This window comes from Seriola aureovittata, chromosome 21, assembly GCF_021018895.1.
Source record: "Seriola aureovittata isolate HTS-2021-v1 ecotype China chromosome 21, ASM2101889v1, whole genome shotgun sequence".
In the NCBI taxonomy this organism is placed as follows: Eukaryota; Metazoa; Chordata; class Actinopteri; order Carangiformes; family Carangidae; genus Seriola; species Seriola aureovittata.
This window is the reverse complement of record NC_079384.1, coordinates 14,181,651-14,197,339: the sequence shown is the minus strand read 5'-3', so window position 1 is coordinate 14,197,339 and position 15,689 is coordinate 14,181,651. Positions and strand designations below refer to the sequence as shown.

Here is a 15,689-nt window from a genome sequence, read left to right as displayed (position 1 = left end):
CCTGTCATTTGTGATAATTTGCGTGAGTTACGTCAGTTTTTTTTCTCAACCTTTTAGCAAGAAGCTACTTCTTTAGCTAATGGGCGATTCAGTTAGTAACAAAATGTTAAGCAAGCCCAAACAACAAAGCGGCGCTCAGGAGAGAAAAAGGAGGAGTTTACTGATGAACTGACGACATTAGATAACATTTTACTCACCATCCTTCAAGTTCGTCGAATGCTAGCAAAGTTTACGAGCAGCCGGATGCTAACGTTAGCTGGACTGGCTTCACTCTCAGTGAGAGGCGCAGAGGCAGCGATGTGGAGCGGAGCAGTGTTGTCCATGACTGATGAGCGCGGGGCCCGGCGCATGAACTTCAAATAGGTGAGTACAGGTTTCTCTTTTGTATGGGGCGGGATCAGAAATTTGAATCTATAGCAACGTAATTGTTGCCTCTCATAAAAGGCACAGCTACTGTGATCTGTGTTGGTGATAACATGCGGCCGCTGTCATTGATGAGGAATTCTATAAGTGCAAGTGGTTGTATGATCAGGTGCTGAGTCCTCAGCCTTCAGCCACACCTTTTGGTCCACCAGGAGGGGAACTCCCCCATTGTGTGATATTAATTGTTTAAGTTTGGTTGACTGCAAATCAGTTACCAACACAGCAAGAGTCTGTGTTGGTAACAAACTAATGAGGTGAAGAGGGTGGATTGGGATAATATTACCATGTGTGGCTGTGGCCATCACACTCAAGAAAGCAAAATCTATCAGAGATATCAGAGGTAGTTATCAACAATTGGGTATGTTGTAACAGGTGTGCAGGAAAAGTAGAAAATGGAAAATGCCCTGGTAAACACAGGAGAAACAGTGTTGTGGATGAGCAGAAAATCAAGTCAAGAATCTTCTCCAGGATCTAGACGGACATGGCGGACAACGACTGAGAAAACTTCATGACCAGAACCTCAAGAGGATTCCCCACAAGATGCAAACTCCTGGTAAGGCTCAAAAACACAAAGGCCGGGCTGCAGTTTGTAGAAACATACAAAAAGAGTTATATGGACTGATGAAACAAAAATCTTTCATAATGCAGCGAAGGCCTAATATTATAAAAACAGATATATGATAGATTAAAATTTGTAACAATAGATATTTAAGAGAGACAATAACATCATCAATGATAATTACAATCGATACTTGTTGCAACAATAATCTAGTACATTTGTGTGTTTTCTGAGTGAATTTGCTGTACATGCTCCCACACTGCACCTCGTGTGACTGTATTTCTTCAGATTTGATAATTTTGAAAAAGCTGAGCTGACCACTTCTCTCCAGCAGCACAGTCCAACTGCTGAATAAAGACAACACGTCCTGGCAGCTGACTCTGTTTTTATCCTTCCTGATCTGAAATGCTTCTTCCCGTATCAGCTTCAAATACAACATTTTGAAGCAGCACGCATGCACGCACGCACGCACACACACACACGCACGCACACGCACGCACACACACATGCACGCACACACACACACACACAATTTTGTCAACAACTATAATCAAAATGTGTATTTTTTTGGAAAAGTTTTTGTCACCGTCAGCCAAAATCCTCGCTGTGCTGATTTTATTTCACAGCCAGTTTCTGTTTTGGATGCTTCTTCACAAAGCTGATCATGTTTTATCAGTTTTACAAATAAGAGGTGCAGCAATATAAAAAAAGCTTTTCCTCTGTAGTTTAAATCGGTGAGTATGGACAGATTTCCTGCACACACATGCAGTGATATGGCCTCTTGTCGTGTTTCAAGACAAGATTTAATTCCATTGTAAATTGTGTAGCTAATTTACATAAATAATTCGTATTTATTACTTTTATAACATCTGAAAACAAAATGATGGGGTGTGACATGGTATATTATTCCTGTGATACACTTATATCTAATATATATGATAATAATTTCTGAGCTGATTTCCGGGCTTCTGTTGCAGTCTAGTGATTAATAAGACATTTTACAACAGACATGCTACAGATATATACGAGATATGTTAGAAAGTGTCTCCATTTCATAGTTTGTACATCTGAGAGCTTAGTTTAGAGTTTAGTTTTCAACTTGTCTTGCAAGTCACAACAAATCTACATGAAGTCAGGAGTCATTGGTGTTGAATTCAAAGTCCAGTTTTTCCTCATGATATCAATATTGATTTTTTGAAATGTATTTGGAGCAGACTATTTGTATTAATCCCTTCAAATGTCTTTTTCTGATGTATGCCAGGCCACAATTGAACACACAACCTTGAAAATTTCAAACCAGTTTTGTAACACTAGCTTTGAGTGTTTACTTTGGTTCACTGACCCTCATAAAAAAACTGGGCCTGAAAATGTCCCTCAAATGTCACTGTTGAAATATCTGAAGGAGTAAGATGAATACTCTGGAGTTTTGAGGTCTTCAATTCGATCCTCAGGATCTGCTGTGAATTTTGATATCCAGCACCCACAGTGAAGTGACCCCACCCTGAACGACATAGAGACATAGACGCTGGAGCTGGAGCTGGGGTTGTGATGGAAACCCATTATTTAGCTTCAACATGAGGGTGGATACGTTTTTTTAACTGTATATATTGTAATGTAGAATTTTAATATTTTGTACAGGGCACACAAACATAACTGAGACACAACTGTGGAAAAGTTTTTGCATTGCAGGGCTCCTGTACAACATTTAATTTCCCATTCATTCACATATATAGCTCCATCTCCCATTTAATCATGTTTGACCTCTTATTGCACCTCTCTTTAGTGTGTTCAGTCTTTGAAGTGAAATGTGTGTGTGTGTGTGTGTGTGTGTGTGTGTGTGTGTGTTGCGGGGGGGGTTAGAGAAGGAGCTGCTTGTGGCATCAGGTTTTTGCAGAGCTCAACACTATTTAACTCGGGATCTGTGTGTGTGTGTGTGTGTGTGTGTGTGTGTGTGTTTTCCATCCCGTTCATTGTGCCCCACCCTGTCTTCTGTGCGTAAAACCTCCCACGTACATCATCACACACCACGTTTCTTCCAGCAGCGGGACGCGCGGAGGATAACCGCTCACCTCACGGACAGTTGGGGAACAGAGATGGGAGTGGAGCGACGGCTTCTCTGGCTATGACACGGACACACCGGGCGGGAAGGATGGCTCTAACCAGCCGGGAGATGTTGTGCTTGATCGGAACCTGCCTCTGGCTGCCGCTGTTGGCTGAGGTACGTACTGTAGCCTGTTTTATGATGATGATGATGATGATGGGGTTGATTTTGCAATTTGGCCTGATTTTTTTTTTTTTTTTCCTGCTTTTCTTTTTTCTGGACAGTCACGCTGCTGCATTTGACCAAAAACCTTTATTCGATCGATAATTTACTGATAATTAGATTGACAAGCCTGTACCAGAATTCAGGGCAATGCAACCAAGCTTTGAGTACCGGCTCATATACAGTAGGATATGTTTTCACGCTTTACAATAAATCCACAGCCAAAGTCTGTCATTCGGCGTAGCTGAAAACACATTTAATGGATATGTTGCTGTATTGTAAATGCACAGTATTTTAAACCCCCTCACGAGCAACTCTGCAGTCAATGCAACCCTCTTAAATTGTCTTGCGGCGCGAGCCCTTTATCCAGGATGCCTTTCCAACAAAGCAGGTGCAGGTCGGTGCAATGAAACGGCATCAAACACCTCCAGCCGGAATCATTATTCAGTCATTATCCACTTTAAAGCGGACACTGTACACTCTCATACGGACGTTCACACACACACACACACACACACACACACACACACACATTCATGCATGGTATCAATCAATCACCCCCCCCCCCCCCCCCCCCACCGCCCCATCTTTCCCCCTCGGCGGGATATCATGAGAGGAACCCATCGGAGGCTCCTCTGCCCCCGCGGTGTTGTGGGAATGAACCCTGCTCGGGCTGTTGGAGCTTGTCACAGCAATTCAGTCAACTCAGACATGTTGAGAGTGAAAACTGGTGAAGCAGGTGTTGTTGTCAGGTGTGAGTTAGAACATGCCGAGTCTCAGCTGGAGGTCAGGTTCAGTTATTTATAAGACAAAATTGGTTAATGGTTCTTATTTCTTATGCTGACTCTGAATGTTGGATTTGCAACGAGCTGAGTATCAATTAATGATACAACAATCAATTAATCAGTTTACTCATTAATTTTCGTTTTTTCTCTCTTCTCCTTTACTACTCTGTGTGTTGTGTTAATGCACAGCATATATATGAGCCATGTAGCCTGTGTAGTCATTAGTGGAGAGCAGTGATATACAGGATTTAATTAGACCCACTAACACTGGGAGCAGCCTCCATGTAGCACAAATAGCACAAGGTAGATTAGTTTCAGCTTTTTTTCCTTTTCATTTCAACTTCATTAGACAAATCCTTTCTCTGGGAGGATCCTGAACGCAGCAGCACCTTATTTTGTCGGCATCATCTAAACAAAATGTCAAAGACGTAGGCCTGCACAGGTAAACAGGAAGGAACCAGACTCCGTAACCTATAAAATAGGCTATGTTTTACCCTGCATCACATCCAATATTACTTAGTTTTCTGAGATTAGGTTTAAGTGTCCTGAGTGGAGCCATGGCAAGGCTCAAACATGTTCATTTGTAGCCATATTCTGATTGGTTGGTTGGTTTGTAGTTGTATTTTGTTTGGTTGAATCTTAGCCATATTCAAATTGGTTGGTTTGTAGCCGTTTTCTGATTGGCTGATTTGTAGCTCTATTCTGATTGGTTGATTTGCAGCACTATTCTGATTGGTTGATTTGTAGCTCCATTTATCTACTTAGTGGTGCAAGTGGTCACCATGTCACCAAGCTTTCAGCACCACTTGTTTCTCAAGGACATATGAATGAAATTGTGTAATGATGGACAGCTGGAAACGTCAACTAAAAGCACTTGTCACAAATTGTGCTGTTACACAGAAAGAAACATTGTCATTTCCCAAAACATAACCAGCGACAACCAGTCAGGATAACACAATTTTTATTATTTAGGACTAAAAGCTCAGTTTGAAAACATCACCTTGGAGAATCTTCCATCCCACAGTAATGTCTTTTCACCAAGAGCAGAAATGGACTGTCTGTAGCTGTGTTTTCAGTGGATGCAGGTGTTAGAGCATCATAACTGATTAGCGCTGTAATCGAGCTGTGTGATTGATATGAATGGAGATATCAGCCCCCATGTTCACTACCACAGGTCACCTGTTCCTGCATTAATAACATTAGGATGAGCAGTGCCTTCTGGGAGGTGTTTGTATGTTGGTTTCATATGTCTGTGTGTGTGTGTGTGTGTGTGTGTGTGTGTGTGTGTGTGTTGGAGAGAAACAACCATAGAGCAGAACTCGTGTCAAGGTGAAATGTGTTGTATTTCACTGCCCTCACTACAGTTATTCCACAGTGGTGGCTGAGGGTGTGTGTGTGTGTGTGTGTGTGTGTGTGTGTGTGTGTGTGTGTGTGTGCGCGTGTGTGTGCGTGCGTGCGTGCGTGCGTGCGTGTGTGTGTGTGTGAGAGAGAGAGAGAGAAAGAGAGAGCGGGAGAGAGTACATGGGTGTGTGTATTATATACTCGTGTGTGTCCTCTTCTTTCAGGTGCCCTGCTGTGTAGAGGTGTGACCTGATTTCTGAAACTGAAACAAACACTCCTCTGTCAGATATCATCTGATGCTGTCAAGTGCTATTGGTGTGTCTGTGTGTGACGTGTGTGTGTGTGTTTACACTGTACACTATGTACCTGGGTACTTTATACTTGTAATATTTCTTTCCTTCGGTTGGTGATCCCTGCCATCAGTGAATAATACAGTTGTACCTCTTAATCGCTCTGACTTTTCTTTGTTCTCTGGTGTCTGGCTTTGACCCGAGTGACTGTATTTCATATTCAAAAATATGTAGAAACCACTCAGAGAGCACACACCTTAACAAGGCTGCACAGTATTTTAATAGACAATGCTCGCGCCCGCACATGCATAACCTAAATAAATATTTGGGCTTTGTGCAAAGATGAGTCAGATTCATCTTTTACATGTCCATTTAAAATACCTTCCTCTGTGCTGAGAGCCTTCAGATTTGTCAGATCACTCTGAGTTAGTATGTGCTTGTGTTATTCCACATTTGGTTGCACGTACACATTGCCTTCATGGAGACAAACAACAGCAGTAATATTTTTTTCAAAAACTCTGTTTATCTGATAGAGAGCTCTTACAGCTGTACAAACACTGACCGTTGACTCCTGACAGGAGCAAAAGCAGAAGTAGTGGGAAATTGTTATAATACTGCAAAACCTTCTTAGAGATGTACACTTCCTTTCACCTTTTAACACTGGCTATAGAGAGGTTTCAATACCATTTTTTAATTCCCAATAACAATTCAGATTCTCGAACTTGTGCATTGGCCAATACCAAGTGCTGGTCTGATACCATTGGTGGGACTTTTCAGTTTAATGTATTGCCAAATTGCTGACATTTTGCTAATGGCTAATGTTGCACTATTAACCGAAAATAAAATCTTTGTAGCTCTAAAACTGCAGCTTACACAGGAAGTTGTGCCGTGCAACCACTGGCATCTACTGTTCTAGAGCTAAACAAGAGATAAACTGAAGTTTTATCCGGGTATGAAACTAATAAATTACATGGTATCGGATGGCTGCATAGACGTCCGTACTCGCAGATATCCGATACCGTATAAGAGGCGTTTCCTATGCTAGCTACAATTTTTTGGATAAAATATTTTTGCCCATCAATCTGCACTCAATAACCCACAATGCCAAATCAAAAATATGTTTTTAGAAATTTTTGCAAATCAAATGATTAAAAATCAAAAACTGAAGTATCTCATTTACAAAGGTAGCCATTCCACCATTTTCTTGGTTGCATGCTTGAGGTCAAAAGGTGAACCAATGAACCGAAACCTTTCTGTATTTGGCTGCGTTCATCATTCCCTCTATTATGTCCAGTCGACATGTCCCTGCAACCGAGGACCGTCCCATAGCGTGAAGCTGCCACAACCATTCTTTATGAGCAGTGCTTGGTCTTCACCAGACATAATGTTTGGAGTTCTGCCCAGAGAGCTCAGTTTTTGTCTCATCAGACCAGAGAATCATTTTCCTCATGCTCTCAGATCCCTTTAAAGGCCGTTTGGTGAACTCCGAGCACGCCAACATAAGCCTTTTAGTAAGTCTAGCCACTCACCACAAAGGCCCGGTTGATGGGAGTGCTGCTGAGATGATTCATCCTTCCAGCAGGTTCTCCGTCTCTGCAGCGGACTTCTGGAGCTCTATTAATATGAGCTTTTGAGTTCTTGGACACCTTCCTGGACCATGGCTCTTCTTGCCAGCCAACTCAGTTTAATACATTAAAAAAAAAATAAAAAAAAAAAATCTAAGAACATGTGTTCACTTTGTCAAATATGGCATTTTTATTCATTTGAAAAATAAATGTGCAAAACATGAAAGGGACTGAATACTTTCTGAAGCCACTGTAATGTCACATTGATGTTACATGGGATGGATTGTAGAGATGAACACTGCAGCCGTATGAACCGTGATATTAAACTGAAGAACAGTGGTTCGACCTCTTGGCTGAGGAACCAAAACGAATTAACTCGGTCGGTGGCAAAAAATCTTTGAACCGAAATGACCGAAATGCCTCGAATCAGTAAAGTGATTAGTCATTTCCACTTCTAACAAATGGCTTAATGTTGGTGCTTTCTGCATCAATAACTGATTATTTTTTCGTGGGCCTTGGTCTATATATCCACCAAAACATCAGTGAAATCTGCTGAGGCGTTCTAACTAATTAACAGACAAATAGACCAGAAAACAAAACCTCCTTGGCAGTACAAATAATCTCTTAATATCTTAATATTGGTTATTTTCATGCAACATATCTAACTCTGCATCTTTCTCTTCCCGTCTGCAGGTGGTGGCTGAGGACAGTTACTTAAACGAGGTGCAGAACTCAGGTAGGTGGGAGGTGATACTCTGAACACAGCACTCTCATCCCTTTCTCCATCTGTCCTTTCCTCCTACACCATCTCTTCCCTCCAGTTTAACCCTCATTCTGACTCACATACACATGAAACCCCCTCTGCTGCCGCCCTGCTCCCACACTCAGCTTTACCTCTCCTCTTCCTTCCGGCCTGCACCCCCTCTGCTTTTCATTTTCCACTTCTTTCTTTCTTCACATCCCTGAGAGGAGTGAAGGCCACGATGATGATATTGGTGGTGGGGGGTGGGGTGAGGAGCTCCTCCTTCTCGGTGTCATTACCAGTGCTGAAATATCTGTGCTTTTGAAGCCACGTACACACTGACGGACAAGTTCAAATTATGCGCTGTTACAAACACACCTCTCATCTATCAGCAAAACCGCTTCTATTATCATCTCAAGACACTTTTTAAATGGTTGTGCACATTGATGTCATGGATGTATTTTCAACTCAGCAAACGTTGCACAGATATTGTGCGTTTCCTCCTTTGCTGCATAAAATTGTATCAAAATCAGGTTAAATGGTGCAAAACAGAATTTCCCCATTTTCCATATGTGTAACGATGTGTGTGTTTTGTGTAGTAGATGCCGCTGCCACCCCCACACCCCCACCCCCCCTCCAATACAGCAAACCTCCGAGTGTGAACCGTGTCAAATACCCATTGTGGCTGGGAAATGGATTATGGGAGCAGGGAGACTGAGCGTTCCCATGGCGATGGGCAGGGTACCGTTGTCGTGGCGATGAGGAGGGTGTTAGCAGCAGTGAGTGTTTTGTGTGTGTGTGTGTGTCTGAGCGCTGCGGGTGTTGAGATGAATTAAAGAGCTTGAATGAGATACACAGGATGGAGATGTGGGAGCAAGAAGTGAATTTTAAAAGAAGAGGAAGAAAGGGGAATTTAATGATGAATTTCAGACATGTGGAGTTGAAATTCAACTAAAAACCAAAAATGAAATGTTTGTTTTAAGATGTCCATCTTTCACCAATGACAGAAATGAGGGTTAAGACAGAAATACACTGAAAATGTTGCCTGCTTTAGTTACGTAATACTTTTTTACTTATTTAAAATTTCATCAAGCTGACATAAAAGTTTTATTACAATTACAGAGCATATACAGCTTAAAACATAATTTAATTTATTAATTTAGCTTATCATTACCAACAACAACTGCATTTACTGCAAGAAGTACATAATGTCATCAAAAAAAAAAAATGAACACAAGAACATGGCATGATTTAAATAACGTGGATATATTAGTGTAGTGTATGAATTAGGAAAACAACATCAGCAAACAGACTGGTAGATATTTGCCTCAATATTACTTCATATTGAACATACCTGCATAGGTATAAATAGTGTTTTTTTTAATATAATAGCCTAGATATGAATGTCTGTGTCTGTAAAGAAAGCTCGAGGGCTCATAGATGCAGGTTTTATTTCATACCTCCTTCATTGTTGTACCTTCACTACTCATCTGAACTGACTCAACTCATATAGAAATATATGAGTGGGTTTTATTCATGGTGAATTAACTTTCAATGTTAATTATTTATTTTCCCACATTTCTCCCACACTTTTCTCAGCAGACATGTTCACTTTTCATGGCAGTAAAAGCCACGGTGTAGATAATAATGAAATTAACCACAAGTCTTATCTAGTCAAGTGTCCCAGTAAACCGTGACAGTGTGACAGTGAGGCAGCATTAACAAAACAATCTCCCTGACACTGAAGCATTTAAATGGAACTGAGCCATACTTTATTTTATTACTCACAACTGTGTTTTTCTAAAAAATGTCTTTGATGAAAAACCCTCGACCTTCATAGACTTAAACTGACATCACCTGTGTCATCACGATAAGTACCTAGTGAGTGCAGGAGCTCCAAATACTGTCTGAGGACATTGTAGAAAAAAACCCCACATTATTCTGTATTTCTGTGGCCAGTAAAGTTTGAGACTTATATTTTATTTTTAGTACGTAAATGAATTGTTTCTGCTGTTTGCTCCCTGTATATAATAAAGCAATATTGTTTGATCAAATCAACATCTTGAAGTCAACATCCTGCCATCATAAGACAACAGTAGCTGGTTAGCTGAAACAATCAGTTAACCAATCAAAATAAATGAACAATATTTACATATAATAAGTAATAATAGTTTGTAACGATTGATTAATTGCGTCAACCTTTTTAAGCATCTAGTGGGTCCAGGAATCCAACAATAATTAAATAAAACACAGGCACCTACAAGAACACATTTTTTCACAAAGCATTATTATAGAAAAGCTTAAGGTTGTGAGAAATATTGTTTCACTGTATATAAACACATACAGCAGAAAAATATAGGATCTAAGCCGCACAAATGGCAGCTGAAGATGGTTCTTCTCCATCAATGCTTTACATATTTTATCATTATGAAAAACTGCCTCATCAAAAAGTTTTCATTTAATTTAAGGTGCTTTTGAAATCAATCTCATCAGCTGCATTTTAGTAATTAACCCACAAACCACTGCGTCTCTGAAGCCTCCGTTCACTCTATACGACTGGCGGGAACAATAACCATTGGATCCAAGTTTGAACCATATTCATTATCGCAAGGATTTAAATAAGGGTAAAGCTCCTCAGTGAAGACAAAGTCAGTAAATGAGAAAATAAGTGTGGCGGTTTGTACATCGTAGAACGATATCTCACCTCCGTTATAATCCACAAACACTCCGACCCTCTCCACTTTCCCAAAGTGTATGAACACACCTGGAGAACTGAAGGTTTCAAACTTGTCCTCCAGAAACCAGATGGCCCAGAGTCGAGAGGAAGGACTCCGAACAAGCGCCCCCCTCCTCTGGACCGAAGCCGTGGCCACGCCCACACACCATTCAGTCTTTTGACCCACAAACACCTCAAAGTAAAACTTGCGTGACGAGAAGCCTCTCTGTCCCAGCACTGCGAGGTGTTCAGTGAACATGTTTGGGTTCAGGTTCTGGAGTCCCCACAAACCTGAGCCCATGCTGTATCTCACCTGCTTCCTATCATCAGATATAATGAGCAGAGGGTGAGCTGTATCAGGATCCAGCAAAATGTTCACCTCATACTGGCGAACGTACCTCAGCGTGGCGTCTTCAGACGCAGAGAATGAATTTATTTCTGTGTTCATGTTGTTCAGTAACATTCGCAGCTGAGACACAGAGCTGACCAAACATTTCTGTATGTGCTGTATCTCCACGTGTCTGTCAAAGCTGAATGAGGACAAGTCCATGATGGGTGGTAGTTGGGATGCGTTTTGGAAGTTCTGGAGGAAACGGAGCTGGTCTTCAGTCTGTTTGAGCTCCCTCAGCTTCACCGCTGTCCTCTGAAGCTCAGTGAGCTCCTGCTCCACACTGCTAATAAAACCATCCGCTCGTTCTTCTGCAGCTTTTTGCTTCTTCTCCATCACTTCTACGAGCTCCCTCTGGCTCTTCTGAATCTCAGACACCAGTGCTGTTAAGTCCTGCACGCTATAAGCTATAACATCCTTGGTTTCTGTCTTGCTTTGTTTTACTGACTCCGTCATGGCTTGCACCTTCTGTTGCCTTTCCTGGATCATCTGCTGCACTTTTGCCTCTGTGTCTCCCAGCAGATCTCTCATCTCTTTGTATGCTCGAGGCACAGGAACAACATCATGGTTCACGTGCTGCGAACTGGCGCAGACGTCACACAGCAAAACTTTGTCCTTTCTGCAAAACAACGCATGGAGGTGGTTGTGCTCCCTGCAGAGCCTGTCCTCCAGGTCCTCCAGAGGATTGACCAGTTTGTGTCTCTTCAGTCCGGCAGCTCTGTGATGAGGCTCTAGATGAACGTTGCAGTAAGAAGTCAGACACTCCACACAGGATTTGACGGCCTCTTGCTGGATGTCAGTACAAATATCACACAGCACTGCACCACCAGTGTTAGCCTTCAGTTGGTCTGGGCTCCAGATGTGAGCATCTGTCGCCTGAAGCAACATGAACTGTGATGCAAGCTCTGAAATGAAAGTGTTGACCTTGAGATTGGGTCTCCGCTCAAATTTTTCCTTACAAACCGGGCACTGGCAGATTGGTTCGTTGTCCCAGTACGACGTGAGACAGGATATACAGAAGTTGTGTCCACATGGAGTGGAAACTGGTCGAGTGAACGTCTCCAGGCAGATTGGACAGAGAAACTGATCCTCAGATAAAAGAGTGACGTTGGAGGCCATTTCTAAAACAAACAAACAAACAAACATCACTTAATTAATTGGTCGATCAACAGAAAATTAATCGGCAGCAATTTTGATAACTGACTAATGTTTAAGTCATTTTTTGAGCGAAAATGGCAAAAAATTCACTGGCTCAACTTTCTCTTCTGACAAAGTAAATATCTTTGGGTTTAGAAACCATGATGAGAATCTTTCACTACTTACCAATAATTTATGACCAAATGATTGATAATTAATCAAAAATATAATCATCAGATTAACCAATAATAAAAGTAATTTTTAGTTTTATTTCATACCGCAAAACATTTGCAAAGCCAATTTCTTTTGAAAACAATGCTTTCCTTGTTGCGCTGTTGTGAAACAACACCAACACCACATCTACTGGTGTGCGTTCTTGTACGAGGTACAAACAAAAGAGGGATCCATTCATCAAAATAAATTACTCCTAAGCACTGCTAGCACCTTTAAAGTCATATTAAAATGGAAGTTAGAGCATCTTGACTTCAGTAATGATGTATTTCTGAGTGAAACAGAATACCTGGGCTTGGTATTTAGAGCGATGTTAATTAGATAGTTAACATGTGATTGGTTCATATAAAATGATATGTAGCTGCAGAAGACTGCCTCCCACACCTGAAATCTAAACACACACCTCCTACCATGATGTTGCTCTGCTAACTACTATGACGAACTGTAATGTGCATCTGTATAAGATAGTTAGGGTTGGTTAGTTGTTTCAAATCAAATTTGACTGGATGAATTCATGTATATGTATATATACAAATGGATAACTGAACAACTGAGACAAAAACACAGGTTTAATTAGAATGTGGAGAATGTATTTTTCATTTCATTGGTGTGAAAGCTCCAGAAAATGTAATAAATGGACTTTGTTGTCAGCTGTTTCCACGGTCAAGTTTGAAATTTGAATCTCAACGTTTCAGCCAACCTGAACAGAAAGTAAAGTGCATTTAGACAGTTTGAACATCTGCAGTTACATAACAACTGATCAAACTGTTGCCGTCTGGTGACGATCATGTGATATGAAAGCTCAATAAATGGAGCTTCTGGTCAGATTATTTTGTGAACTAGACGGCACATTCAAAACTGTGCTTGACTCAGCAGCAGCGGCATTTCACAACAAAGAGGCTGAAATTAGCAGAGAGTGGGATGAAACTACAATTTACACGTTACAATGAACATTTGACATACAAATGACTACTTACGTGTGGTGGCGTAGGTTTGTAAAGCTGAAAGAAAAACAAGAGAGCACTCGGCCGTTTTCTAAAGAAAGAACTTAACTTTCAGTTTCTTCCTGTGTCATGTTTCTTAAAGGGACAGACACCCTTTTTGTCGCTGTAGCCAGAAGCTTATTTCTTTTAGGTTTGGATACTAGTGAGGGTTGTTTTTGGGTCCAATGCCTGAGTGTGTAGTGTATTATTTATTGTTTGAGGATAGATCTGTTTTAATTCAGTACATTTCTGCCTGATTGATTTCCTCTTTCTCAGATTCTCCAGTGCTTTCACTTCTTCCCCCTGCTGCTCTTTCTCTTATCTCCCTCCAAATTGCACTCAGAGTGTGTGTGTGTGTGTGTGTGTGTGTGTGTGTGTGTGTTTCTGCATCTGTTGTAGTGCTTCTTTCTTGGTCGCTATGCAGCAAAGTCTGTGAGTGTGTGTTTGTGTGTTAGTGTGCGAGTTGGGCATAAGTGTTGCACTGTGTAGATAATGCTCCAGGACGGCCAAGCTGTGTGTGTCGAAGAGATAAGACTGTTGCTGGTTATTGAAGCACCTCCACCATTAATCATAGTTTAGTCGCTGCTTGGTCTCAAAAGCCCTTAAAGCTTCAGTGTGGAAAGTCCTGAAATTCTTAAGAGAAAGTATAAAACACAACACGGCAGTAATACTCCATTTGGGGATTTCCATGTTTTCGGATTGATGGTTGCCTGAAAGGCGAGGGGTGGTGACAACTCTGCTGCCATTATGAATGATGAAATAACATTAATTATAATTTATTTAATAAAGTCCTGTTGATTTATTCAATACTGAGCACTCTGCGGCTCCATACAGAGTAACTCTGAAGCTGTCAGATGAATATAAAAAAAAATTTCCCTCTGAAATGTATGCTAGTGGAGGAAAGTCTCCCAAGTGGATTTATTATATTTTTTATATGTCACTATAATATCAGAAAAACTACACATGTGTAAAGCCACATACAGGCATGTGCAGCTGTGTGATATGTAACGTGTGAAAATTTGAGAGTTTTCTAAATATATATTCAACTGCATTTTAAGTGTGATCAATTTACATGATATTGGTACATTTAGACTTTTCACATGACACAGGCATGTGTGCTTTAAGGACAATTCACATGTGAATTAAATGTGAACACGTAGCTTTCAAGACACTAAACAACAGTCCACAGCCACGCCAGCGGCTCTGTGAGGCTGTGCTTGGGCTCAGTGGTGCTTTGAGCTCAAAGCTAACAGCAGCAAACAAGGACACAGAGGTACTTTAGCTTATCTTCCACGCTCCTTCTATACCTCTTATCTAAACAAACTACTCATAGGTCACTTTGATATATCACTTCTTCACTCTTTTACAGTTGCTTTACACCTCCGAGCGTGTTACTCTTTCTGGTGATGTTATGTGTGCCGCTCTGTTCCTTATGCTCTGCAGTGTGATCCCTGTTCATTAATGTGTGATCTAAGTTTTCTACAGGCTACAGTGTGTAAGCTATTCTGCTTTGTGGCCTAATTTTGCAACACTTTGATGTCAGCAGTTTCCCTCTCAGTCTGCCTAAGCTTCACTCACACATTCCTCCTTCTCAGAGAAGATTACTGCGAGTATCTGGTCACCTCCAGGTTAAATAAGGCCGATTTTAAGGTTATGGGAATTTCTCCAGTCCAACATGGCTCAGCGTGGGTGAGTGCATTAGGCAGGATCCTACTGTGGCGGTGGACAGCATATGAAAATCATCCATGTAAGCTTTTATGTTCAGATAAAATATAGACACGGGGTTAATGTGATTTCAATAAAGAGCAATTCCACTCCTCCTTCTGCTATCAGACTTTCCTCATTTCACTTCCTTTCATCCACATTGTCCTCTCTGACCCAAATCCTTCTCCTCCTCCTCCTTTCATACAAAACATCTTATTCTCGCATCCTCCTTAACATTTCCTTACTCCCTCCCCTCCCTCTCTCCTTCTGTCTCTGTGCAGTGCCTCTGTCCTGCTCTGAGGGATTCACAGAATTGGGATACTACAACGGCACCGTGTCCCAGACGGACTCTGGCGCCCCCTGTCTGAAATGGACCGACTTTCCAGACTATGTCATGCAGTACCCGGGCCGAGGGCTGGGCGACCACAGCTACTGCAGGAACCCGGACCGAGAGTCCAACCCCTGGTGTTTCTTCAGACAAAACTCTGGAGCCATTGGATGGGCCTACTGCGACTGCCACCAGGGTGCGACCACAGATTACCAGTATATGACTGATCTAGGA

At 41.5% G+C, this 15,689-nt stretch overlaps 2 protein-coding genes across 2 annotated transcripts in view; one reads left to right on the top strand and one right to left on the bottom strand.

Moving 5' to 3' along the window:
• The first annotated feature begins 85 nt into the window (after positions 1 to 85).
• Positions 86 to 15,689, top strand: part of LOC130162455 (neurotrypsin-like) — a 29,403-nt gene continuing 13,799 nt past the window's right edge. Inside the window, exons 1-5 of the mRNA XM_056366196.1 lie at positions 86 to 363; positions 892 to 976; positions 3,022 to 3,200; positions 7,920 to 7,962; positions 15,409 to 15,651. Of these exons, the coding sequence (XP_056222171.1) occupies positions 964 to 976; positions 3,022 to 3,200; positions 7,920 to 7,962; positions 15,409 to 15,651 (478 nt within the window). The 5' untranslated portion in view covers positions 86 to 363; positions 892 to 963. The remainder of the gene's footprint in view (positions 364 to 891; positions 977 to 3,021; positions 3,201 to 7,919; positions 7,963 to 15,408; positions 15,652 to 15,689) is intronic.
• On the bottom strand, positions 8,849 to 13,505 carry LOC130162456 (E3 ubiquitin-protein ligase TRIM39-like). The gene is made up of 2 exons (XM_056366197.1): positions 13,418 to 13,505; positions 8,849 to 12,193 (listed from the first exon to the last, which is right to left on the bottom strand). Exon 2 carries the CDS (start codon positions 12,189 to 12,191, stop codon positions 10,512 to 10,514), a length of 1,680 nt encoding a protein of 559 aa, XP_056222172.1. The 5' UTR covers positions 12,192 to 12,193; positions 13,418 to 13,505; the 3' UTR covers positions 8,849 to 10,511.

Coding starts and splice junctions, on each gene's coding strand:
- LOC130162456 (XM_056366197.1), bottom strand. CDS start 12,191: ATGGCCTCCAACGTCACTCTTTTATCTGAGGATCAGTTTCTCTGTCCA.